The sequence below is a fragment of the Scyliorhinus canicula genome, chromosome 4 (assembly GCF_902713615.1).
Source record: "Scyliorhinus canicula chromosome 4, sScyCan1.1, whole genome shotgun sequence".
In the NCBI taxonomy this organism is placed as follows: domain Eukaryota; kingdom Metazoa; phylum Chordata; class Chondrichthyes; order Carcharhiniformes; family Scyliorhinidae; genus Scyliorhinus; species Scyliorhinus canicula.
In genome coordinates, this window is record NC_052149.1 from 4257354 (window position 1) to 4282787 (window position 25434).

A 25434-nucleotide genomic window follows, 5' to 3' on the forward strand; every position below is an offset into this window, starting at 1 on the left:
GCCTGTTCTGTGCTGTACTGTTCTATGTTCTATGTAAAATTAAACCCCATCTGATTCTGACTACATGTTGACTCTTAACTGCCCTCTGACATGGCCTAGCAATGCACTCAGTTCAAGGAATGAGGGACTGTCAGAGATGGCCGCATGCCATGAAATCATTTTTTTAAAGTTAATAATCTAGAGTCATGTAACATGGTCTCCATATTGTGGAAAGAGTGTAGAGCAAGCTGGGGTTCTTTGCTGTCGGAAAGAGGAAAGGCTGTGAGGGTGATCTGATAGAGGGCTTTGGGTTTGATAGAGTCAGTGTAGAGATGTTTCCCCTTGTTGGAAAGACCAGAATTAGGAGTCATAAATGTAGGACAGTCACTAATGAATCCAATAGGGATTACCCAAAGAATGCTGTGAATTGTGCAACTTGCTCCCACAGGTTTGTTGAGACAAATACAGTAAGTTTAAGTTGCGATTTCATTCCTGAAATTGCTCCATGGGAATGTTGAAGCTGGTGCTCCTTTGGACATTTCTCACTGAGAAAAAACAAAATGTACAAGTGACTGCCCGTGACATCAAGGCAGCATTTGACCGAGTGCGGCATCAAGGAGCCCTCGCTAAACTGGAGTCATTGGGAATCGGAGGGAAAACTCTCCGCTGGTTGGAGTCATAACCGGCACAAAGGGAGATGGTTGTGGTGGTTGGAAATCAATTATCTCAGCTTCAGGACATCACTGCAGGGGTTCCTCAGGGTGTCCTAGGCCCAACCATCTTCAGCTGCTTCATAAATGACCGTCCTTCCATCATAAGGTCAGAAGTGGGGATGTTTGCAGATGACTTGACTGCACAATGTTCAGCACCATTCGTGACTCCTCAGATAATGAAGCAGTCCATGTCCAAATTCAGCAAGACCTGGACAATATCTAGGCTTGGGCTGACGAGTGGCAAGTTACATTCGCGCCACACAAGTGCCAGGCAATGACATGCCTCCTACAAGAGAGGATTTAACCACCTTGGCATTCAATGGCATCACTGAATCCCCCACAATCAACATCCTGGGGTTACCATTGATGAGAAACTGAACTGGACTAGCCGCATTAATACCGTGGCTACCAGGGCAGGTCAGAGGCTAGGAATCCTACAGTGAGTAACTCGACTCCTGACCCTCCCCAAAGCCTGTTCACCATCTACAAGGCACAAGTCAGGAGTGTAATAGAATGCTCTCCATTTGTCTGGATGAGTGCAGCTCCAACAACACTCGAAGCTCGACACCATCCAGGACAAAGCAGCTTGATTGCTCCCCTTCCACAAACATTCACCACCGATGAACAGTGGAAGCCGTGTGTACCATCTACAAGATGCACTGCAGGAACTCACCAAGGTTCCTTAGACAGTGCCTTCCAAACCCACAACCACTACCATCTAGAAGGACAAGTGCAGCAGATACCTGGGAACCCCACCACCTGGAGGTTCCCCTCCAAGTCACTCACCACCCCGACTCGGAAATATATCGGCCGTTCCTTCACTGTCGCTGGGTCAAAATTCTGGAACTCGCTAACACAACAGTGGATATACCTACAGCTCAGGGACTGCAGCGGTTCAAGAAGGCAGCTCACCACCACCTTCTGAATGGCAACTAGGGATGGGCAATAATTGCTGGCCTAACCAGCGATGCCCACATTCCATAAAAATGAATTTTTAGAAAAGGTTGAAATACTCTACCATACCTGTGCATTGCTAGCTGGAATAACTTGCAAAATAAAATAAATCACCAAGTATAAAATAAATCCTGTATACATGCAAATTAGATAACACTTGATAGCACTCCACTAGCCCTCTCCGTTCCAAAGATAAGGCAATGAACAGGCATCTCATGTAGTGACATATAGCTTAGATAAAGATAAATTGAAATTACTGCTCTGTAATAAAAAAGGGCTGTGAGACCAGAGATGATTAATGGAAGTGTTGGAAAAAAACAAATTTGGGTCAGGTACCAGAAGAAAGTTGACTTGGGCAATGAGCACACTTTTGGAAGTGTGGGTACCAGGGGAATGAGCTTCAATTGTAGTTAACCTAGATCGTCAAACTTCAAATGGCTTCCTATCTTATAGAATCATAGAATGATGCAGGACAGAAGGAGGCCATTCAGCCCATCCTACTTGTGCCAGCTTCTAGCGAGAGCGGTCCAGTTTGTCTTGCATTTGACCCGGCGGATTTTTCCTTTCCAAGCACTGATCCAATTCACTTTTGCCAGAATATTTCCACGGACAGTACAGTAGCACACGTGGCTAGCACTCTGGCTTCACAGCGCCAGGATCCCAGGTTCGATTCCCCGCTGGGCCAGTCTGTGCGGAGTCTGCACGTTCTCCCCGTGTTTGTGTGGGTTTCCTCTGGGTGGCCCGGTTTCCTCCTACAGTCCAAAGACATGCAGGTTAGGTGGTTTGATCATGATAAAAGGAGATTGAGGGGATATTTGCTTGAGGTGTACGAAATTACGACAGGTTGAGATAAGGTAGACAGTAGAAAAAATCTTTCCATGAGCTGAGCAACAAAGATGAGGGATGGGGCAGCACGGTGGCACAGTGGTTAGCGTTGTTGCCTATGGCGCTGAGGACCCGGGTTCGAATCCCGGCCCTGGGTCGCTGTCCGTGTGGAGTTTGCACATTCTCCCCGTGTCTGCGTGGGATTTCGCCCCTACAACCCAAAAGATGTGCAGGATAGGTGGATTGGCCACGCTAAATTGCCCCTTAATTGGAAAAAATAATTGGGCACGCTAAATTCATTTTTAAAAAAAACAAAGATGAGGGACACAGATTTAAAATTTTGGACAAGAGATGGTTGTGGGGCACGGTAGCACAGTGGTTAGCACAGTTGCTTCACATCTCCAGGGTCCCAGGTTCGATTCCCGGCTTGGGTCACTCTGTGCGGCGTCTGCACGTTCTCCCCGTGTCTGCGTGGGTTCCCTCCGGGTGCTCCGGTTTCCTCCCACAGTCCAAAGATGTGCCAGTTAGGTGGATTGGCCGGGCTAAATTGCCCTTGGTGTCCAAAAAGGTTAAGTGGGGGTTACTGGGATCGGGTGGAAGTGTGGGCTTGGGAAGGGTGCTCTTTCCAAGGGCCAGTGCAGACTCGATGGGCCGAATGGCCTCCTCCTGCACTGTAAATTCTGAGATTAATTCGATGAATTTCTTGCGCAGCGAGTAGTAATGGGGCGGAACACTTCACCGTGAGGATTCTGGATACAGCAATCAGTGATTTTAAAAGGAAATTGGATGGATACCAGAGAGAAATAAATTTGCAGGGCCACGAAGATGGAACGGGGATGGGCGATTAGGGCTGAATAAATTGTTCTACAGAGAAGCGGCACGGGCCCATTGGACCAAAGGGTTATCAAGGTGCCATGACTCTTCGGTGTTGTTTCAAACTGTCTCATGTTTGCTCTTTGCACTTTTTGTTTAAACGATAGGTGGAATGGGGCTAGGCATCTTTGATTCCTGTCTCATCACTGAGGAAATAGCTTACGGTTGTACCGGCATTCAGACTGCAATTGAGGCCAACTCACTAGGGGTAAGTTCGCATCATTTATTTACGGCTCATTGTCACAAGACTCTTGATTTTTATGATCTTTCAACTGACTGGAAATTTTGCAATTTGAACTGAGACCGAGAAAACAACTTCAAAAATGCAAGGCCACATTCCAAGTTGAAGGTGAGAAACAATCAATGTGCCCTGAGGGGAGTGTGAAGAGAGAGACGTTTCCTGGAATGTAGATACCTATTGAAACTTGTAGCTGTCATTGGAAATGCAAAGTACTGGATAGCGAAACAATGACTGCCATGGACAGATACACCCAAAACCACAACGCGTGAAGTACTGCAAGTGACAGGTGGTGTCGACGTCATCAGAGGAAACAGGCATGGACTGCTCTTTCTCTCCCTCTTTGGAATAAGGGGCCGACCAGTTCAAGTTGCCAACTCTACGTGAAATGTAACAGCGAACCAAGATCTCTCAATAATTGCGACATGTTCTACATCTGACCACACTCAGGAAGCCAGCTAACCCAAATCGGCTGCAGTGTTTAACGCCGCCTGGCAAGGAAACTCGAAGGAAAGCTCACCGTATATTCCAGAATTTTGATCCAGTCACGATGAAAGACGGTAACGTTGTTCCCCGTCAGGATGAGCATGAAGGGGGGGGGAACTTTCCTCCCGCCTCCGCCGTGATCTGCAGTGGCGGAGGGCAGGTGGCCAGTGGTGGGATTTTCTGATCCTGCCGTTGTCAACGGAGTTTCCCGTTGAATGCACAAACCCTGCAGCAGGGGGCGCTGTCAGCCGGATCGGAAGATTCTGCCAGTGTGAATGGCCCGAAATTCCTGCCCAAAATAAGAAATAGGAGCAGGAATAGACCACATGCCCCACCCAGCCTGTTCCATCATTGAGTCTGTTCGTGGCTGATTATGGGCCTCCACTCCACTTTCCCGCCCCGTCGCATAGCCTTTGATTCCCTGCGAGAACAATCTGTATCGCAGCCTTCAATATAATAATAATCTTTATTGTCACAAGTAGGCTTACATTAACACTGCAATGAAGGTACTGTCAAAAGCCCCTAGTTGCCACACTCCGGCACCTGATCAGGTACACGGAGGGAGAATTCAGAATGTCCAATTTAAAAAAAAAAAAAAAAAAATTTTTATTGAGATTTTCACAAAATATCAAAAACAGAAAATATCAACAAGATATTAACAACAAAAAAAAGAAAAACACAACCCCCAAAACCACCCCCCCGCCCCACCCCCGTAACTACAAAAAGAAGAAATAGATAACCCGGCATATTCAATAAACATATGTACACATTTCTCCCCTCCCCCAAAACAAACCCCACCCCCCTTCAAAATTCCCCTAGCGCTGGGCATGCCCAGAACATATGGGCATGGTTCGCTGGGCTCCCCGGGCACCTAGCACACCTGTCTTCGCTTCCGAAAAACCTGCTCATCCTCGTCCCGGTCATGTGGGCCCTATGCAGCACCTTGAACTGTATGAGGCTAAGCCTCGCACAGGAAGAGGAGGAATTCACTCTTTCCAGGGCATCCACCCACGTCTCCATTTCAATCTCCTCACCCAGCTCCTCTTCCCATTTACCTTTCAGCTCCTCCACCGAAGCCTCATCTACCTCCTGCATTACGTGGTACACGTCCAAAATCCTCCCTCCTCCAACCCACATCCCCGAGAGCACCCTGTCCCGTACCCCACGTGGGGGCAACAGAAGGAACCCTGCCACCTGCCGCCTGGCAAACGCCCTAACCTGCATGTACCTAAACATGTTCCCCGGGGGGAGCCCAAACTTCCCCTCTAACTCACCCAGGCTCGCTAACCTCCCATCCACAAACAGGTCCCTCAACCCTTCTATTACCTACCCTAATACCTACTCAGCATCTCATCACAGGGCAACCCTTTCATCTCCGGGACCAATCTAGTAGAACGTTGCTGCACCATCTCCAATGCAGGTCTACCTCCTTCCTTCAAATAGGTGGGGTGCGATGTGGATGGTGTAGGTCTCGGACTCTTGGAGGTGGTTGTGTTCCCCTGTGCTTGTTCTGCTGGGTCTGAGAGGCTGCAGGGAATATCTGACTGAATTGGACATCCGCACTTGCATTTGTTCCAGCCACAGGCACTGGATTATCATTGGGAGCAAGAACCTTATCTCTTCTTATGATCATTCTTTCCAAAATTTGGAACCCAGGAGCCATTGCTGCACCCCTCCAGCGGATTCACACCAGCCCAGACTGGCAACCTGACTTTGAAGCTTCTGTCAATAAATCCCACCTTTTACCAGCTGAGCTATTGGGGGATTAACAGCCCATTCAGTCCGTTGAACCCATGCTGACTCCTTTATAGATTTCTACAATGTTCCCAATCCTTCCTGTTTCTCCATGGCCCTGCGTTTTCTCCCTTTCTCAACTAGCTACTCAAATTTGTTTTTGAAGTTGCCGATGAATCTGCTTCCCCACCACCATTCTGTGACCGCTTATTCCAGATCATAACTCACCAGGTTTTTAAAAAAACATAAACAAATCCTCACCTCAGCCCACACTGTGCCCCCCCGTCTTTCGCTAATTATCTTGCCTCCCAAACCCACCACCTCTACAAAGGTGTCAGAGGCATATCGTCCCCAAGTCACTCGCCACTGTGACTTGGTAATATATCAGCCGTTCCTTCATTGTCGCTGTGTCAAAATCCTGGAACTCCCTCCCTAACAGCACAGTGGGTGTACCTACACCACAGTGGTTTGAGCAGGCAGCTCACCACCACCCATTGAAGAGATGGATGATAAATACTGAACTTGGCATATCCCATAAATGAAAAATAACCATCTCCTGTGGTAACAGGCGGTTAAGAATGAAATCCTTTGTGGTTCTTTCTCGAATAGTTTATTTCCCCCCCCCCCCCCCCCTCTCAAACCCTGAGTGACTTTAATTGGTCCAGGCACACTGCTGCCCTTAACTTCTTGCCTTTCTCGTTTCCAGCAAATGCCAGTCATCCTCGCAGGCAATGAGGAACAGCAGAAGAAGTACTTGGGGCGAATGACTGAGGCTCCGCTGATGTGTGTGAGTGTAACTAAAATGTAATGGTTGACAAGATCATTCCCGGCAAAGAATAAAAAGCACCGCAGCCATAGCTAATGGAGCTCTTCTCTCTGCTCAGGCGTATTGTGTAACAGAACCAGGTGCCGGTTCTGATGTGGCCGGGATCAAGACCAGAGCAGAGAAAAAGGGCAACGAATACATAATTAACGGCCAGAAGATGTGGATTACGAACGGGGGCAAGGCTAACTGGTATGTTTGCAATACTATTTGCGTTCTCCCTATTGTGACGTGTATCTCAGAAGCAGAGGCCATTCGGGCCATCGTGGCTGTGCTAGCTCTTTGAGAGACCTACCCGACTCCGCCCCTCCCACCACAACCTTGCAAACTGTTTCTTTCGCAAGCATTTAGTCAACTTCCTTTTTGAGAGTTATTTATGAATCTCCTTCCAGCGCCCTTTCCGTTGTGAGTCTGGCTGAAGCTGCCCAGTCACTCGGTGTATTCAGGACCGGGATCGATAGATTCATGGACACTCGAGGACCTGAGGATGGGGTGGAAGGTGAAGTTGAGATATGAGTTCAGCTGTGATCTTGCTGAATGGAGGAACGGGTTCAACGGACCCCTGCTCCTGTTTTTTCAATTCTTCTCCAGAGCCTGTTTGTCAACAGGAACCATAGAAAAGGCATAGCACAGAAGGAGGCCATTCGGCCAACCCTGTCTGTGCCAGCCCAAGGTCACACAGGTGCCCTTTCTAATCCCATGACTTTCTCCAAAACATTTCTTCATTAAATTATCACAATAATTGGGTAAACGTCTTGCTCCCCCCCCCCCCCCCCCCCCCCAACAAAGAATAATGCATTTGATGGGTAAATATGCAAATGACAAGGTTCCCACAGGTATAGGATTTCCAGTATAAACTGCACGGTATTTCTCGGTTTGCTCCCGTTTAAACCAGGGGCTGGTTTAGCTCACTCGGCTAAATCGCTGGCTTTTAAAGCAGACCAAGCAGGCCAGCAGCACGGTTCGATTCCCGTACCAGCCTCCCCGGACAGGCGCCGGAATGTGGCGACTAGGGGCTTTTCACAGTAACTTCATTAAAGCCTACTCGTGACAATAAGCGATTTTCATTTTCATTTCATTTCACTGTGGGAAAGCCGTCATCCATCCATTAACTTACAGGACAGTTGTCATTGAAGCTGTTTCCCACTTCCTATCCTTGACCACAGTGGAAAGTCTGGGATATAATTAAACCTGTCTCTATGGTTAGAAATACAGATATCTGATTGTCCACGGTGAGTGAGAGACGAGGCTGTTCGGAGAGAGACTGGAAAAATAAGCTTGTAAGCTTTCTATAAGACAGTTCCAAAAATGTCGTCTTTGACTCCCAGAATGATGGAAATATCAGCCTACTGCAGGCAGAGAAATTTCTACGTTTGTTCTCATTAAAATTCTCTGTCTCCAAGCAGAGACTCAAGGCAAAAAATGTGTCCTTTCTTGCTCTCTCCCTATCTATCTCACTCACTCTCACTTCCCTCATTTCTCTCACTGTTTTTCTTTATCTCGCTGTTACACTGCCTATCTCTTTTCCTTCCCCCACCCTGCTCTCTCTCCACCAGCCCATCTTGGTCTTTTGCCATCCCGTGTTCCCCCATTTTGTTCTCTTCCCTGCTCCCCCCTCAATCTTTCCCCCCCCACCCCCCAAAAACGGCTGCTATAATGTCAGAGGGACCGTGCCGGGGAAGTGCTGCACTAGTGGAGGTGCTGTCTTAACAGACGAGGGGCTAATTCGAGGGATCCCACAGCACTGGCTTTGAATAAGAGTAGTGGAGTCTGGCCCTCAATCCACATTAAAAAAAAACCACATTATCCATTCCTTCATTTCCTCCTTTCTATTTGAGAGAGCTGGCTGTCTACGCGTTGACTGCCACGTTTCCGACAATGGTGACTCCACCTCCAAAATTGCCTATTGACTGTAAAACGCTTTGTGGTAGCCTGAGTTTGAGAGAGGCACTATGTAAATGCGAGTTTTTGTTAATGAGATAAAGGTTCTAGGTCACCAACTCCCATCACGATTTTGATTTTCCACAGAGGGTAGTGGGTGCCTGGAACCTGCTGACGATAGTGACATTTAAGGGGCAACTTGACAAATACATGAATAGGATAGGGATAGAGGGATACGGACCCCGGAATTGCAGAAGATTTTAGTTTAGACGGGCAGCATGGTCGGCACAGGCTTGGAGGGCAGAAGGGCCTGTTCCTGTGCTGTACTTTCCTTCTTTGTTCTTTGGTTTGTTTCTGTCCATTCTGAAACTTGGAAACACCACCTTCGACTTTATATCATAGAACCATGAGCAGAGAAGGAGACCATTCGACCCGTTATGCCCATGCTGGCTCTGTGAAAGGGCTGTTCAATTTGTCTGAGATGTCACAGGGTACCGAGGAGGACTACCAGGGTGTTGACACTGAGAGGTTGAAAAAGTTAGGACTGTTCTCCTCTGAACAGGACAGGGAGGGCTAAGAGGTGATGCAGTTACGTGGGGTCGGTTTAGCTCAGTCGACTGGACAGCTGGTTTGTGATGCGGAGCGACACCAACAGCCAGGGTTCAATTCCCGCACCGGCTAAGGTTATTCGCGAGGGGCCTGCCCTCCTCAAACCTCACCCCTCCTCAAACCTCACCCCTCACCTGAGGTGTGGTGACCCTCGGGTTATCACCACCAGTCAGCGCTCAAAGGAGAGAGCAGCCGATGGACCTCTGGGACAGTGGCAACATTCACATCCTTGGTCTCATAGAATCATAGAATGTTACAGTGCAGAAGGAGGCCATTCGGCCCATCGAGTCTGCACCGGCTCTTCGAAAGAGCACCCTACCCAAGTCCACACTTCCACCCTATCCCCATAACCCAGTAGCCCCACCCAATACTAAGGGGCAATTTATCGTGGCCAATTCACCTAACCTGCACGTCTTTGGACTGTGGGAGGAAACCGGAGCACCCGGAGGAAACCCACGCAGACACGGGGAGAACGTGCAAACTCCACACACACTGACCCAAGCCGGGAATCGAACCTGGGACCCTGGAGCTGTGAAGCAATTGTGCTAACCACTATGCTACCGTGCTGCCCACGGTCATTCTAGGGATTCTGGTAAATCTCCTCTTAAGTCCGTTCCAAGCTCAGAATTGGACACGATCCCCAGTGGACCAACCAGTGATTTACAACGGTTTAAGTATGTGGGAAAATTTTCGAGAATGTTAATGTGGGGATTTGGGGAGCTTCTGGGTTAGGATCTCCGTCAGGTGGATGGTAGCTGATGGCACAGGGGTCCAGGGCCAAGTGAACAATCTCAGGCCGAGTTGTCAGTGCTGTTTCTCTTAGTAAGTGGCCCAAGAAAGCCAGTTTGGTGCTCGATATCCTGTATCATTTGGGAGACAAAGGTGGAAAAATCTCTCTCCGAATTGATGCAGATTAACGTTTAATTTCAGTTGCAAGTGGATAATTTTGCAAGCGGACAGTAACTTTTAAAGATTTGTTCCATTCAAAGGTTTTTCCTCCTGGCCCGCTCGAACCCAGATCCCAAAGCCTCTGCCGGCAAGTCCTTCACTGGCTTCATTGTAGATGCTGACTCTCCCGGAATCCACATTGGAAGAAAGGTGACGTTTATCTCGATGTACAAACTTCGTAACTATTTTTTTGTTGCATAACTTGGGCTGTTTCATTGGTGGGCATGTGTACACGTGGACCAAATCATAAGCCAGGATTGAATGGCATGTTCATCACTTTGAACATGCCCTTCCAGAACGCGCACACCCCACCGCCCTCCCACACGTGTAAATATTGACTGAGAAACATAGCCATAAACGGAGACAAGAGGGAATTCAAGTTTTTTTTTTAATAATGAGGTCTATGTTGTTGCGCTAGGAGATGAACATGGGCCAGAGATGCTCAGATACCAGAGGCATTGTCTTTGAAGATGTGCGAGTGCCCAAGGAGAACGTCCTCGTTGGAGAGGGGGCTGGCTTCAAAATTGCAATGGGAGCGTTCGATAAGACCAGACCACCGGTGAGTGAAGCTCACGACAGAATTACATTTTTAGGATCCTGCTATGGGAATTTGAGGGTATGTTTGACGCTTTGACAGAACCTATATGTGTCTATTGGGTTGAAATAATGTTGGAGCGAGTATCAGCCTCGCTGTGAAAGATACATCTCTGTACGCAATATGGAGATCCCCACGCCGTCTGCCCATTTAAAAAGCTGCAGAATATTTTCACTGATTTGCCCATCTACCCCTGGAGAGAACTCCCTGCTCTTCTTTGAAACTGGCTCGTGCGGCCTTTTATGTCTCCCTCTGATAGGAGGTGAGACCTCTGTTTAATGCTCATCCAAAAGATGGCACCTTTGACTGTGATTCCCATCAGTACCATCCTCACCCGACTGTGAATCCCTCCCTCAGTACTGCTCCCTGGTGCAATGCTCCCTCATTAATGTTCGCACTGCCAGGGTCCGTTCTCTCGGTAGGTTACTGGAGCACAACCCAAACCCATGATCCTTTGATTCAGTGATGAAAGTGCCGCACATTGAGCCAAATGTATTTAAGATGCATGCAGGCTCTCAAGTGCAATAAATGGCAGGATATTAATCATTCCCACAGTCCTTGTAATTAGGGGCTACTGAACTCTGTTCAATACTGAACTGTTACCTGAACTCTGCCTCCAATAAATATGTATGTAATTGCAGGTCGCTGCTGGAGCAGTTGGTTTAGGCCAGAGAGCGTTGGATGAAGCTACCAAATATGCTTTGGAAAGGAAAACCTTTGGAAAGGTACTTGCCGAGGTAAGGCTAAGAATTACAATAGTATCTCAAATTTCAAATATTCATCCTTGCATTCAAATCCTTGTCCTCCTCCATCTCGCTAACCTCCTCGGGCCCTACAACTCTCTTAGTGAGCAACCCCCAATTTGAATCCCTCCACCACGGTAGCACAGAAGCTAGCACGGTTGTCAGGGTCCCAGGTTCGATTCCCTGCTGGGTCACTGCCTGTGCGGAGTCTGCACTTCTTCCGGGTGCTCCGGTTTCCTCACATAGTTCAGGTTTGGTGGATTGGCCATTCTAAATTGCTCCTTAGTGTCCAAAAATGGTTAGTTGGGGTTACAGGGGTCGGGTGGAGGTGTGGGGGTAGGGTGAGGTGTTCTTTCCAAGGAGCAGTGCAGACTTGATGGACCAAATGGCCTCCTTCTGCACTGTAAATTCTATGTTCCATATTCACTATTGGCGGCCATTCAGCTGCCTTGTTTCCAAGCTCTGGAATTCCCTCCTTATGCTTCTCTCTGTCTCTTCCTCCCTCTCTTCCTTTATGACGCTTCTTGAAACCTACCTCTTTTACAGGTTTTCGTCACCTGTCCTAATATCTAGCTGTGGTTTGTTGTGTTATGCTTCTTCTTGTAGCATAAGCTGCTTCCTTGATGTATACTCTGACAAAGGAAGGTTCAGACTTGGAGATAGGTTTAACACATTTATGGAACAGTTAACAATTCTCCTACTTGAGTTTGACCCTCCTGCTAATCTTGCTATGGTAACTCAATCTAACTAACCAGTCTGCTCTAAGCCATGCGGTGGGTGTGATGCTTCTGATCTGCACCTGTCCTACTGTGTCGCCTGTGGAAAGAGAAAGAGCATGTGTGCCCTGTCCTTTTATATGGGTTGCCCCCTTGTGGTAGTGTCACCTCTGGGTGTCTTGACTGCCCATTGGTCGTGTCCTATTCTATGTGTTCATTAGCTGTATGTCTGCATGTCATGATGTCTCTGGTGCTCCCTCTAGTGTTTACTTAGTTGTAGTGTATTTACATTAACCCCTTGTGTATTTACAGTGATGCGTATCACCACATAGTTCAGTCATATTTTGTTTGTCGATGAATCTCCTTGGCACATTATACTCTTTCAAAGACAAAGTATAAACGTTGCTGGAATTAAATACTTGCCATCCTAGAAATTCTTACCTGGCCCTTCTGCATTCAGACTTCCCGACGCACAGTCTTGGAGGCTGAGATAGATAGAATTTACAGTGCAGAAGGAGGCCCTTTGGCCCATCGTGTCTGCACCGGCTCTTGGAAAGAGCACCCTACCCAAGCCCACACCTCCACCCTATCCCCATAACCCAGTAACCCCACCCAACACCAGGGGCGATTTTGAACACTAAGGACAATTTAACATGGCCAATCCACCTAACCAAAGGGTTGTGAATCTATGGAATTCCTTGCCCAGTGAAGCAGTTGAGGCTCCTTCATTAAATGTTTTTAAGGTAAAGATAGATAATTTTTTGAAGAATAAAGGGATTAAGGGTTATGGTGTTCGGGCCGGAAAGTGGAGCTGAGTTCACAAAAGATCAGCCATGATCTCATTGAATGGCGGAGCAGACTCGAGGGGCCAGATGGCCTACTCCTGCTCCTAGTTCTTATGTTCTAACCTGCACAGCTTTGGACTGTGGGAGGAAACCGGAGCACCCGGAGGAAACCCACGCAGACACGGGGGGGGAACGTGCAGACTCCGCACAGACAGTGACCCAAGCCGGGAATCGAACCTGGGACCCTGGAGCTGTGAAGCAATTGTGCTATCCACAATGCTACCGTGCTGCCCACAACTCCAGCTGCTGAGCGCGGAGACTTTTCCCTGACTATAAGCTTAATAATGAGCCCAAACCCCTGACCTACCACCTGGAAGGAAGGACGAGGGCAGTGGGAACATGGGAACAACGACAACTGCGAAACCCCATCCAGGCCACACACCATCCTTGGAAATATACCACCGTTCCTGCGCTGTCGCTGAACCGAAGACCTGGGATTACGTCCCGATCAGAGTTTGGACTATTTTGTTTCGGGCAACCTTGATGCAGTATTTATATTACTAGACTAGCAACAGAAGTCATGGAGTTTAAATTCCAGTGTGGTGAATTGCTCAACTGAATTTTGAGGTTTGGAACCTAGAAAGTTTAAAAGCTGTCAAACCTGCACACAATGCCTTCCTTCCCAGATCGCAACCACCATTCCTCTGACTCTGGCCTCCTGTGAACACTCGCACATCACCCCTCCCATAGGCTTTTGCATAACCACCTCATCCAGAACGGTGTATTGCTCTCCTGAAACTGCTCTGCTTCACTCTGCACATTACCCCCCCCCCCCCCCCCCCAACCATTGATTGGATATTCCCTTGTGCCTCCCATATAGTGGTAACAAACTGTGGTTGTAGGGTTTGGAGGCGCATGTGTGTAATATATGTTCCTGCAAATAAAGGCTTCAAAGTGTAGAAAGATTAAGCTCTTGTTCTCACCTAATGTGCCTGAAATAGAGCACGTGTAAGGTATCCTGAGAGATTTGATGCATTAAAGTAACAAATCGTTGATACAGTAGAAGCAAGCTTGGACCAATAACACCATGAGTGTCTGAAAAGGAAACAGTAGCAGGGCTTAGGGATGAAGAGCAGAAGAGTTGGACTAATTGGATAGCACTGTTGCTTCACAGCTCCAGGGTCCCAGGTTCGATTCCCCGCTGGGTCACTGTCTCTGCGGAGTCTGCACGTTCTCCCTGTGTCTGCGTGGGTTTCCTCCGGGTGCTCCGGTTTCCTCCCACAGTCCAAAGACTTGCAGGTTAGGTGGATTGGCTATGCTAAATTGCCCCTTAGTGTCCAAAAAAGGTTGGGTGGGGTTACGGGGATAGGGTGGAGGTATGGGCTTAGTAGGTGCTCTTTCCCAGGGCCAGTGCAGACTCGATGGGCCGAATGGCCTCCTGCACTGTAAATTCTATGGTTCTTTCATAAAGCTGGCACAGGTGTATTAGGCTGAATGGCCTCCTTCTCGGCTGTGATTCAGTTTCTGAAAACTTAGCTGCTTGGCTCATTTTCCTTCAGGGAAGGGATTCTGCTGTCCCTGCCCAGCCTGGACTCCAGCTCTCTCTACATGGGTGGCTCTCAGAGGGGTCATTCAGTAGGTGACGGACAGGAGACGGCTCCAGTACATCGTTTTGAGTGACCTTTTTGCACCTTCCCCATGTTTTGAAGAGCAAATATTTAAATCAAACACTAGTTGTAACATCCACAAACGCCAACTTGGCGAGACGGCCCAGTGTGTGCCTGGGGTCACTGGAGCAGGGAATCCAGGGGTGAGGAATTTCTGTTAGTGGAGAGACTATGGTTGCTCTCTGAGTACAGCAGGAGTTTAATGGAAGTGTCCAATATCCTGAAGGATTTTGGTAGAGTAAACGAGGAGAAACTGTTGCGAATGGTCGCGGGACCAGTAGCCAGAGAAGACCGATTCCGGGTGGTTATCAATCAAACCAAAGGGAGGGTTGAAGTCAGTGCAAGGGTTAAGATCTAGAATGAGGTGTGTGAAAAGGTGGTAGAAACAGATTCAATAGGAACATGGGCGGCACAGTGGGTAGCACCGTTGCTTCAGCACGGTAGCATTGTGGATAGCACAATCGCTTCATAGCTCCAGGGTCCCAAGTTCGATTTCGACTTGGGTCATTGTCTGTGTGGAGTCTGCACATCCTCCCCGTGTGTGCATGGGTTTCCTCCGGGTGCTCTGGTTTCCTCCCACAGTCCAAAGATGTGCAGGTTAGGTGGATTGGCCATGATAAAATTGCCCTTAGTGTCCAAAATTGTCCTTGGTGTTGGGTGGGGTTACTGAGTTATGGGGATAGGGTGGAGGTGTTGACCTTGGGTAGGGTGCTCTTTCCAAGAGCCGGTGCAGGCTCGATGGGCCGAATGGCCTCCTGCACTGTAAATTCTCTATATATATATATATATATATATATATATCTCCGGTTTCCTCCCACAAGTCCCAAAAGACGTGCTTGTTAGGTAATTTGGACATTCTGAATTCTCCCTCTGTGTACCCGAACAGGCGCCGTAATGTGGCGACGAGGGGATTTTCACAGTAACTTCATTGCAGTGTTAATTGAAGCTGACTTGTGGCACCAATTAAGGTTATTATTAGAAAGGGGAAACGTTGGTCTTGGCGTGTAACTAATTGGATGATTCGTCCCCAGAGAATGGCCTCCCCATCGTGTAAGATTGAGATTCCACAAGTGTGGGGTGGGAGTGAGGTTGGGCAATCGCAACTGTCCCACCTCCTGCCTCGGCTGTGTCTTGTTTTTCTGTAAGAAGTCTTACAACACCAGGTTAAAGTCCAACAGATTTGTTTCAAACACTAGCTTTCTGAGCGCAGCTCCTTCCTCAGATGACCTGGTGGTGTGAGACTTCTTACTGTGCTCACCCCAGTCCAACGTCGGCATCTCCACATCTTGTTTTTCTGTGTTTAGAAGGATGAGGGGGAATCTTATAGAAATATATAAAATTATGAAGGGAATAGATAGGATAGATGCGGGCAGGTTGTTTCCACTGGCAGATGAAAGCAGAACTAGGGGACATAGCCTCAAAATGAGGGGAAGTAGATTTTGGACTGAGTTTAGGAGGAACTTCTTCACCCAAAGGGTTGTGAATATGGAATTCCTTGCCCAGTGAAGCAGTTGAGGCTCCTTCATTAAATGTTTTTAAGGTAAAGATAGGTTTTTGAAGAATAAAGGGATTAAGGGTAATGGTGTTCGGGCCGGAAAGTGGAGCTGAGTCCACAAAAGATCAGCCATGATCTCATTGAATGGCGAAGCAGGCTCGAGGGGCCAGATGGCCGACTCCTGCTCCTAGTTCTTATGTTCTTATGTTTGTGTGTGTGTAGCATCAGGCGGTCTCCTTCCTGCTGGCGGAAATGGCTCTGAAGGTGGAATTAGCTCGGCTCGGTTACCAGAGAGCGGCCTGGGAAGTGGATCAGGGCCGGAGGAACACTTACTACGCCTCCATAGCAAAGGCCTTTGCAGGCGATATTGCCAATCAGGTCGCAAGTGACGCCGTCCAGATCTTCGGAGGCAACGGGTTCAACAGTGAATATCCTGTGGAGAAACTGATGAGAGATGCTAAAATCTACCAGGTAGGTCAGACAATGTCCAACCTTTCCAGTGAGGTTTTGGTGTAATTTCAGCCAAAGTGAACTAGCGTTTCTGTCACGGCTTTCACAACCTCCGGATGCTTTGAAGCATTTTACTGATGTGAAATGTTTCCTTTACATGTTCACTGTTGGTGATGTAGAAACAGGACAGCCCGATGTGTGCACATAGGCTCTCGAACAGCAATGAGACGATGGCCAGACAATCCTGTTTTCAACATGACCTTGGTTGAGGGATGAATATTGGTCACTGAAGGGTCATCGGCCTGAAATGTCATCTATTCCTCTCAAACAGAAGCTGCCACACCTGCTGAATGCTTTCCACCTTTTCTGTTCTTGATTCAGATTTCCAACATCGGCAGTATTTTTTGTTACTACCTGCTGTTTGCCCAGCAAGTTGCATTTTACAACAGTCGGCTGCTTGGGTCACTGTCTGTGCGGATTGTCATGTGCGAGTACCTTTACGAAATGGGTGTTTATCAAATAGCTGTAGTGGGTGTACCTTTAAGAAATGGGTGTTTGTCAGATAGCTGCAGTAATGTCAGTGTGTGGGTGGACTGGGCTGTCCTTCACTTTCGTTTTTGAGCAGGCAGCTACAAGTTTTTAGTTTCGTTTTGAGAGCTGGCTAGCTGCAGGCAAAGCAAGCAGCTGTATAAGGAACTCTCTGCAATCTAAAGACTATCTCCAGATCATTTGGATGATTTCAAGGTGATGACTGCTCTCAGTAGAGAATTTAAACCTGATCTCTGTTTAAAAAGGGTCATTTGTTACTTATAAAATATTGTATCAGTGGGGATGATTGGTATTGATAGTTGTTAAGATGTTTACTGTGGGTTTAGAAAGTGTTAACAGGTTTCATAAATAAACATTGTTTTAATTTAAAAGTACTTTAACACTCTGTTGCATCACACCTGTAAAATAGGCCCGTGTGCTCCCTATAACTACAATCTATTAAAAGTTGTGGGTCAGGTGAATCCGATGATGCACTTTGGGGTTCTCTAAACCCTGGCCAGTAGCAGGAGTCTACACGTTCTCCCCGTGTCTGCGTGGGTTTCCTCCGGCTGCTCCGGTTTCCTCCCACAAGTTCCGAAAGACGGCTTGTTAGGTGAATTGGACATTCTGAATTCTCCCTCTGTACCCAAACAGGCGCCGGAATGTGGCAACTAGGGGATTTTCACAGTAACTTCATTGCAGTGTTAATGTAAGCCTACTTCTGAGCGATAAAGATGATTAGATTATTATTATTTAGCTTCTCTTGTTAGCCATGGTTGGGCCACTGGTCCCCGCGGGGCTTTTACTACTTAAAGGGAATGTATATTAGTTGAAAATTATTAATTTATTCTTCAATAGTTTCTATTGCTTATGTACCATCACATCTCTTAATGTGATTTCCCAGTCTACCTAGGTTAACTTGCCCCCTTGTACATACTTAGGGCTGGTTTAGCTCAGTGGGCTAGATAGCTGGTTTGTAATGCAGAACAAGGCCAGCAGCGTGGGTTCAATTCAGCTTACTAGGGGCTTTTCACAGTAACTTCATACTTTTGACAATAAACGGGCTGGTTTAGCACACTGGGCTAAATAGCTGGCTTTTAAAGCAGACCAAGGCAGGCCAGCAGCACGGTTCAATTCCCGTACCAGCCTCCCCGAACAGGTGCCGGAATGTGGCGACTAGGGGCTTTTCACAGTAACTTCATGTGAAGCCTACTTGTTACAATAAGCGATTTTCATTTCATTTCATAAAAGGTTATTATTATTATTATTATTATTAGTAGTAGTTGCTCAGATTTAAAACTCTAATTTTGGACTTGGCTACATCACCTCCAATTCAGTATGTTTTTTTCGGCCAGTCAGCCTTCTCCAGAAAGCCCAATTCTCCAGAAAGCCCAATTCTCCAGAAAGCCCAATTCTCCAGAAAGCCCAATTCTCCAGAAAGCCCAATTCTCCAGAAAGCCCAATTCTCCAGAAAGCCCAATTCTCCAGAAAGCTATCCTGAATACATTCCATAAACCTGCCCACCTCGTTATTACTGCAAAGTTGATTGAAGAGGAATCTCCAAGTGCTGTATTATTCTATTACATCTGCCTCTTAATTTCCTGGTTTATACTCTGCCCTACTGCTGCTCGGGAGCTTAGAAACACTTCCCAACTGTGCTTCTTATACCTTAGATAGAAGTAGCTTCGCTCAAAATCAAGCAGAGTGGATTTGGGTGGAGCTAAAATTATTTTTCTTTGTGTCTTTATCTCATTCTCTGTTATCAGCATTACCGTGCTTCCCTCTCCATTTTTGCCCATCACATATCAAAGTTAATAGTCCGTAACACTGCAACAAGCACGCCACACACCCTTTGCAACGTCTGGCTGTAGCTGCAGAGAAAAATATTTTTCCCTCTGTCAATCCTGCTGCCTAACACTAAAACATTGCTTTTCAATTCCCAAACTCGAGTGGCCTCCTGGCCCACCGTCCAGACTTTGCTCTCAGCCTTGCAGGCAGCCAGAACATTGTACCTCTCGGATAAGGGCAAAGGCTGATGCTTCTGGCTTGCTGCACCGCTGGTTCCTCCAGCCGCCTGACTCAGATTCACAGCCTCCCTCTGCTCCACATCACTAACCAGACCTGTCCCGCTACTCAAACCCGAGGGATGTGACTACCTCCTGGATCAGTGTTCAGGTCACACTCCCCTCCCCGATACCCAATGATGCCTGCATTTCAGACCCCAGTTCAACAACTCTGAGCTGAACTTCCTGAAAGTTCCTGAGGAAGGAGCAGTGCTCCGAAAGCTAGTGATTCGAAACAACCCTGTTGGAATTTAACCAGGTGTTATAAAACTACTTACTGTTCCTGAAGGTAGTCACTGACCACAGGTGTGGTTGCCTGGGATCACAATGCTATCCACAAACACCCACATGCTGCAATTTCGCACATCATCTGTCCTGATATATCTGTGTAACCTTGTTTTATTTGTCATTCAATTAATAATTAGGGTTTTAAAAACTGCAGCATCACTTCCACTCTGTTTATATGTCCCTTTCATTTCATTTATATTTAACTTATTACTTGTACAGGTCTGATTTTTAACTTAATAAAAAGCATACAATGTGGCGAGGATTAGTGGGAAGCCTTTAAAAGCGAGGAGAGGACAACTAAAAAAGGGGGAGAAGATCAAATAAGAGTGTCAGCTAGCTTGTAATATAAAAGAAGGTTGCAGAGTTTTTTTTCAATATTTAAAAGGTAAGAGACGGAAGAATGAGTGGTAAAGCGAAAAGTGTGGAGGATACTGGAAGTCTGCAGAGGGATTTGGATAGGTTAAGTGAATGGGCTCGGGTCTGGCAGATGGAATACAATGTTGACAAATGTGAGGTTATCCATTTTGGTAGGAATAACAGCAAACGGGATTATTAAACGATAAAATATTAAAGCATGCCGCTGTGCAGAGAGACCTGGGTGTGCTAGTGCATGAGTCACAAAGTTGGTTTACAGGTGCAACAGGTGATTAAGAAGGCAAATGGAATTTTGTCCTTCATTGCTAGAGGGATGGAGTTTAAGACTAGGGAGGTTATGCTGCAATTGTATAAGGTGTTAGTGAGGCCACACCTGGAGTATTGTGTACAGTTTTGGTCTCCTTACTTGAGAAAGGACGTACTAGCACTGGAGGGTGTGCAGAGGAGATTGACTAGGTTAATCCCAGAGCTGAAGGGGTTGGATTACAAGGAGAGGTTGAGTAGACTGGGACTGTACTCGTTGGAATTTAGAAGGATGAGCGGGGACCTTATAGAAACATTTAAAATTATGAAGGGAATAGATAGGATAGATGCGGGAAGGCTGTTTCCACTGGTGGGTGAAAGCAGAACTAGGGGGCATAGCCTCAAAATAAGGGGAAGTAGATTTAGGACTGAGTTTAGGAGGAACGTCTTCACCCAAAGGGTTGTGAATCTATGGAATTCCTTGCCCAGTGAAGCAGTTGAGGCTCCTTCATTGAATGTTTTTAAGATAAAGATAGTTTTTTGAAGAATAAAGGGATTAAGGGTTATGGTGTTCGGGCCGGAAAGTGGAGCTGAGTCCACAAAAGATCAGCCATGATCTCATTGAATGGCGGAGCAGGCTCGAGGGGCCAGATGGCCGACTCCTGCTCCTTGTTCTTATGAATGGACATTAGACCACTGGAAAATGAGGCTGGAGAAGTAGCATTAGGAAACAAAGAAACGGCAAAGGAACTGAATAGGTACTTTTCATCAGTCCTCACGGCGGAATACGCCAGTGCATTATCAGAACTTTTTGAGAGTCAGGGGGCAGAAGTGAGTGCAGTGGCCATCACTCAGGAGAAGGTGCCAGGGAAGCTGAAAGATCTGAAGTTGGATAAGTCACCTGAACTGGATGGACTACACCCTAGGGTCCTAAAAGAGATAGCTGAGGAGATTGTGGAGGCATTGGTGGTGATCTCCTGGGAAACACTGGAGGCAGGGAGGATCCCAAAGGATTGGGAAATGAGGAATGTAACACCGCTGTTTAAGAATGGAGGGAGGCAAAGTTAGACAAAGGAGAGCCAGTGAACGTGATTTCTTTGGATTTCCAGAAGGCCTTTGACAAGGTGCTACACAGGACACCTGGTGTTAAGGGCAAGGTGCTGGCATGGATAGAGGATTGGCTGACTGGCAGAAGGCAGAGAGTGGGAATAAAGGGGTCTTTTTCAGGATGGCAGCTGGTGAGTAGTGGTGTGCCTCAGGGGTCGGTGCTGGGACCACAACTTTTCACAATATACGTTAATCTGGAAGAAGGAGCAGAAGGCATTATTGCTTAAGTTTACAGATGATACAAAGATATGTAGCAGAACAGGTAGTATTGAGCATGCCGGGAAGGCTAGGGAAGGACCTGGACGGGCTAGAAGAGTGAGCAAAGAAATGACAGATGGAACACAGTGTGGAAAAGTGTGAGGTTATGCACTTGGGTAGGATGAATGGAGGTATAGACTATTTTCTAAATGGGAAAAGGCTTCAAGAGGGCGAGAATACAAGAACAGGGATGTACTGCTGAGGCTGCATAAGGCTCTGTTCAGACCCCATTTGGAGTATTGTGAGCAGTTTTGGGCCCAGTATCTAAGGAACAATGTGCTGGCCTTGGAAAGGGTCCAGAGGAGGTTCACAAGAATGATTCCTGGAATGAAGAACTTGTCGTATGAGGAACAGTTGAGGACTCTGGGTCTGTACTCGTTGGAGTTTAGAAGGATGAGGGGGGATCTTACTGAAACTTGCAGGATACTGCGAGGCCTGGATAGAGTGGACGTAGAGAGGATGTTTCCACTTGTAGGAAAAACTAGAAGCAGCTGATACAACCTCTGACCAAAGGGACAATCCTTCTAAACACAGATGAGGAGGAATTTCTTCAGCCAGAGGGTGGTGAATCTATAGAACTCTTTGCCGCAGAAGGCTGTGGAGGCCAAATCACTGAGTGTCTTTAGAACAAAGATATATAGGTTCCTGATTAATAAGGGGATCAGGGGTTATGGGGAGAAGGCAGGAGAATGGGGATGAGAAAAATATCCATGGCGGAGAATACTCCGTGGGATGAATGGCCTAAATTTGGAGCTCTTAAACTTTAATACCTTCTATTAAAGTTCATTTTAATTTTATTTTCCGAGTCCTGATTAATTAATTAAACAAAAAACGTAATTATCTAATTAATTCTGAACTTCAATTGTTGCAAAATAAATGAATCACAAACTTGGGAGGTTTCCTCCGGCTCCACCAGTCTGTTGGAGGGAGAGACGTTCCTCTCTGTACAGATTTATGGCCAATCCTCAAGGCTCCTCTTTATAGCGACTCCACTCTCCCCATAACGGAATCTCCTCATCCCGGGTCCCATTCTAGTAACTAGCCTCTGCTCCCTTCCCAAGTCCTTCATATCCTCCCTATAGTGCGATGGAGGACACCAGTCCACTGGTTGAGGGATAGATATTGACCATGAAATCAGGGAGCTGTACGTTTAATGCCTCGTCCATGGCAGCACCTGATGTAAGATTTGCTTTCAAATTATGATCATTTGACGAGTACGCGTCACCTTTTCAAAGGTGAATAAGCTGTGTTTTTTTTTAAAGTATATCTGCTGAGACCCAACCTGTCTTGCAGTCCGATTTTGTCTGATTTACTTAACTGTTCCATAAAGCAAGTCCATCTATGATTGTTTGTTGCCCCTCTCCATTGTTCCGATGCTTACAGTTAATCATTTATTATTTTGGTCACGATTGTTTGTGTTACATTGTGTGAATAAATCAATTCCTGGTCATTTAAAAAAAAAAATGTGAATTATGTTTTTACAGATCTACGAAGGCACTGCTCAGATCCAGAGACTGATTATTGCACGGGAGCATATCGAGAAGTACAAGCAGTGAAGGAGCCGCATGTTCAAGAGTCCAGCGCTAATTTTGTAATCTAATTACGTATCATTCAATGGTTGACAATGCAATTCCAATGCAATTTGCCACTCCACACAGCCCTCCTTCTCTTTCTATGCAACGGGGAAATGGGGTCAAAGTATTAAAACCCATTGCCACCCAATTGAAGTTTACTTTTCCCGAGACAAAGCCTTTTTTAATATCGACTAACGTTTTCTCCCAACAGTCTGAAGATGTGCAGCTTTGGTGGATAGGCCCTGCTAAATTGCCCCTTTGAGTCCAAAAGGTTAGGTGGGGTTGCTGCGTTACAGGGGTAGGGTGGAGGTTTGGGTAGGGTGCTCTTTCAGGGGCCGGTGTACACTCGATGGGCTGAATGGCTTCCTTCTGCACTGTAAATTCTATGATCCTATGTCTGGACAATATCAAGATGAGGCACTCAGTTTTTTTCTTGGAACCAGGTGAAGGTTGGGGTGAACCTGTCGAGATGAACAAATAAGTTCCAATAATACCTCTTCATTAAAATGTGTGGTTGCACTTTAAGTTGTTTCGCTTTTCTTTAAAACAGTCATCCTCCGCAGCCTGGTACCCTGCTCACTGGGAAGTGTCTCAGCAACCTACCGCTACTCTTCACATGCAGGATTTAGCTTTATATCAAATTACACAGATACACAGCACAGAACCTGACCGTTCGGCCCAGCTAACCTATACTGGTGTTCATGTTCCACATCAGCCACCACCCACCCCTCTTCGTCTCACCCAATCAGCAAACAAGAACATAAGAGATGAAAGCAGGAGTTGGCTATTCAGCCCCTCTAGCCTGCTCCGCCATTCAGTCAGGTCATAGCTCATCGTCCACATCAGCACCATTTTCCAACACCGTCCCCGTATCCCTTGATGTTTTTAATAGGTAGAAACTGATCAATCTCAATCTTGAACATGCTCAGTGACTAAGCCCCAACAGCCCCCTGGCGTAGAGAATTCTAAAGATTCGCCACCCTCCGAGTGAAGATATTCCTCCTCCTCATTCCAGTCCTAAATGGCCTGCTCCTTATTCTGAGGCTGTCTCTCCTGGTTTAGCACACTGGGCTAAATCGCTGGCTTTGAAAGCAGACCAAGGCAGGCCAGCAGCACGGTTCAATTCCTGTACCGGCCTCCCCGAACAGGTGCTGGAATGTGGCGACTAGGGGCTTTTCACTAACTTCATTTGAAGCCTATTTGTGACAATAAGCGATTTTCATTTCATTTCCTGGTCCTAGACTCACCAGGCCAGGGAAACGTCCTCCCTGTATCCACCCTATCGAGCCTTGGAGAATTTTGTATATTTGAATGCAATCACCTCTCTTTCTTCTGAACTCTATAGAATAAAGGCCTAGTCAATTTAATCATTCCTCATAGGACAATCCCTCCATCCTAGGAATTCGATTGGTGGACCTCCATTGTACTCCTTCTTTCCTTAGGTAAGAAGATTAAAACTGCACGCAATATTCCAGGTGGTCTGAGCAAGGCTCTATATAATTGCAGGAAGACACCTTTACTCCGATACATAGATACATACATAGAAGATAGGAGCGGGAGGCCTTTTGGCCCTTCGAGCCTGCTCCCCCATTCATCACGATTATGGCTGATCATCCAACTCAATAGCCGAATCCTGCTTTCTCCCCATAGTCTTTGATCCCATTCTCCCCAAGTGCTAACCCAGCCGCCTCTTGAATATATTCAAAGTTTTAGCATCAACTACTTCCTGTGGTAATGAAATCCACAGGCTCACCACTCTTTGTGTGAAGAAGTGTCTCCTTATCTCTGTCTGAAATGGTTTACTCTGAATCCTGGTTTTGGACACACTCATCATTGGTAACATCGACCCTGTCTAGTCCTGTTAGAATTTTATAAGTCTCTATGAGATCCCCCCGATTCTTCTGAACTCCAGCGAGAACAATCCCGACCGAATCAATCTCTCCTCGTATGACAGTCCCGCCATCCCTGGAATCAGTCTGGTAAACCTTTGCAGCACTCCCTCGAGAGCAAGAACATCCTTCCTCAGAGAAGGTGACCAATACTCCAGGGTGTGGCCTCACCAAGGCCCTGTACAATTGCAGCAACACATCCTTGCTTCTATACTCGAAACCTCTTGCAATGAAGGCCAACATACCATTAGCCTCTTTTACTGCCTGCTGCACCTGCATGCTTACCTTCAGCGAATGGTGCACAAGGACACCCAGGTCCCGCTGCACACTCCCCTCTCCCAAATTACAATCATTCAGGTAGTAATCTGCCTTCTTGTTTTTGCTTCCAAAGTGAATAACCTCACACTTATCCAAATTATACTGCATCTGCCATTGGGTTGCCCACTCGCCCAACCTGTCCAGAGCTTGCTGTAGGATCCCTGCATCCTCGTCACAATTCACCCTCCCACCTAATTTGGTATCATCTACAAACTTTGAGATGTTACATTTTGTTGCCTCATCCAAATCATTAATATATATTGTGAATAGCTGGGGT

At 46.9% G+C, this 25434-nt stretch overlaps 1 protein-coding gene across 2 annotated transcripts in view; it reads left to right on the forward strand.

The window, feature by feature from the left end:
• acadm (acyl-CoA dehydrogenase medium chain) overlaps nucleotides 1-23475 on the forward strand; it is a 45711-nt gene extending 22236 nt beyond the window's left edge. The window contains exons 5-12 of one of the 2 annotated variants that reach the window (XM_038793602.1): nucleotides 3452-3552; nucleotides 6509-6589; nucleotides 6687-6817; nucleotides 10105-10213; nucleotides 10482-10622; nucleotides 11300-11395; nucleotides 16287-16535; nucleotides 22861-23475. In XM_038793602.1, the coding sequence (XP_038649530.1) occupies nucleotides 3452-3552; nucleotides 6509-6589; nucleotides 6687-6817; nucleotides 10105-10213; nucleotides 10482-10622; nucleotides 11300-11395; nucleotides 16287-16535; nucleotides 22861-22932 (980 nt within the window). In that variant the 3' untranslated portion in view covers nucleotides 22933-23475. The remainder of the gene's footprint in view (nucleotides 1-3451; nucleotides 3553-6508; nucleotides 6590-6686; nucleotides 6818-10104; nucleotides 10214-10481; nucleotides 10623-11299; nucleotides 11396-16286; nucleotides 16536-22860) is intronic. The other variant, XM_038793603.1, reaches the window with a different exon arrangement.
• The last annotated feature ends 1959 nt before the right edge of the window (nucleotides 23476-25434 follow it).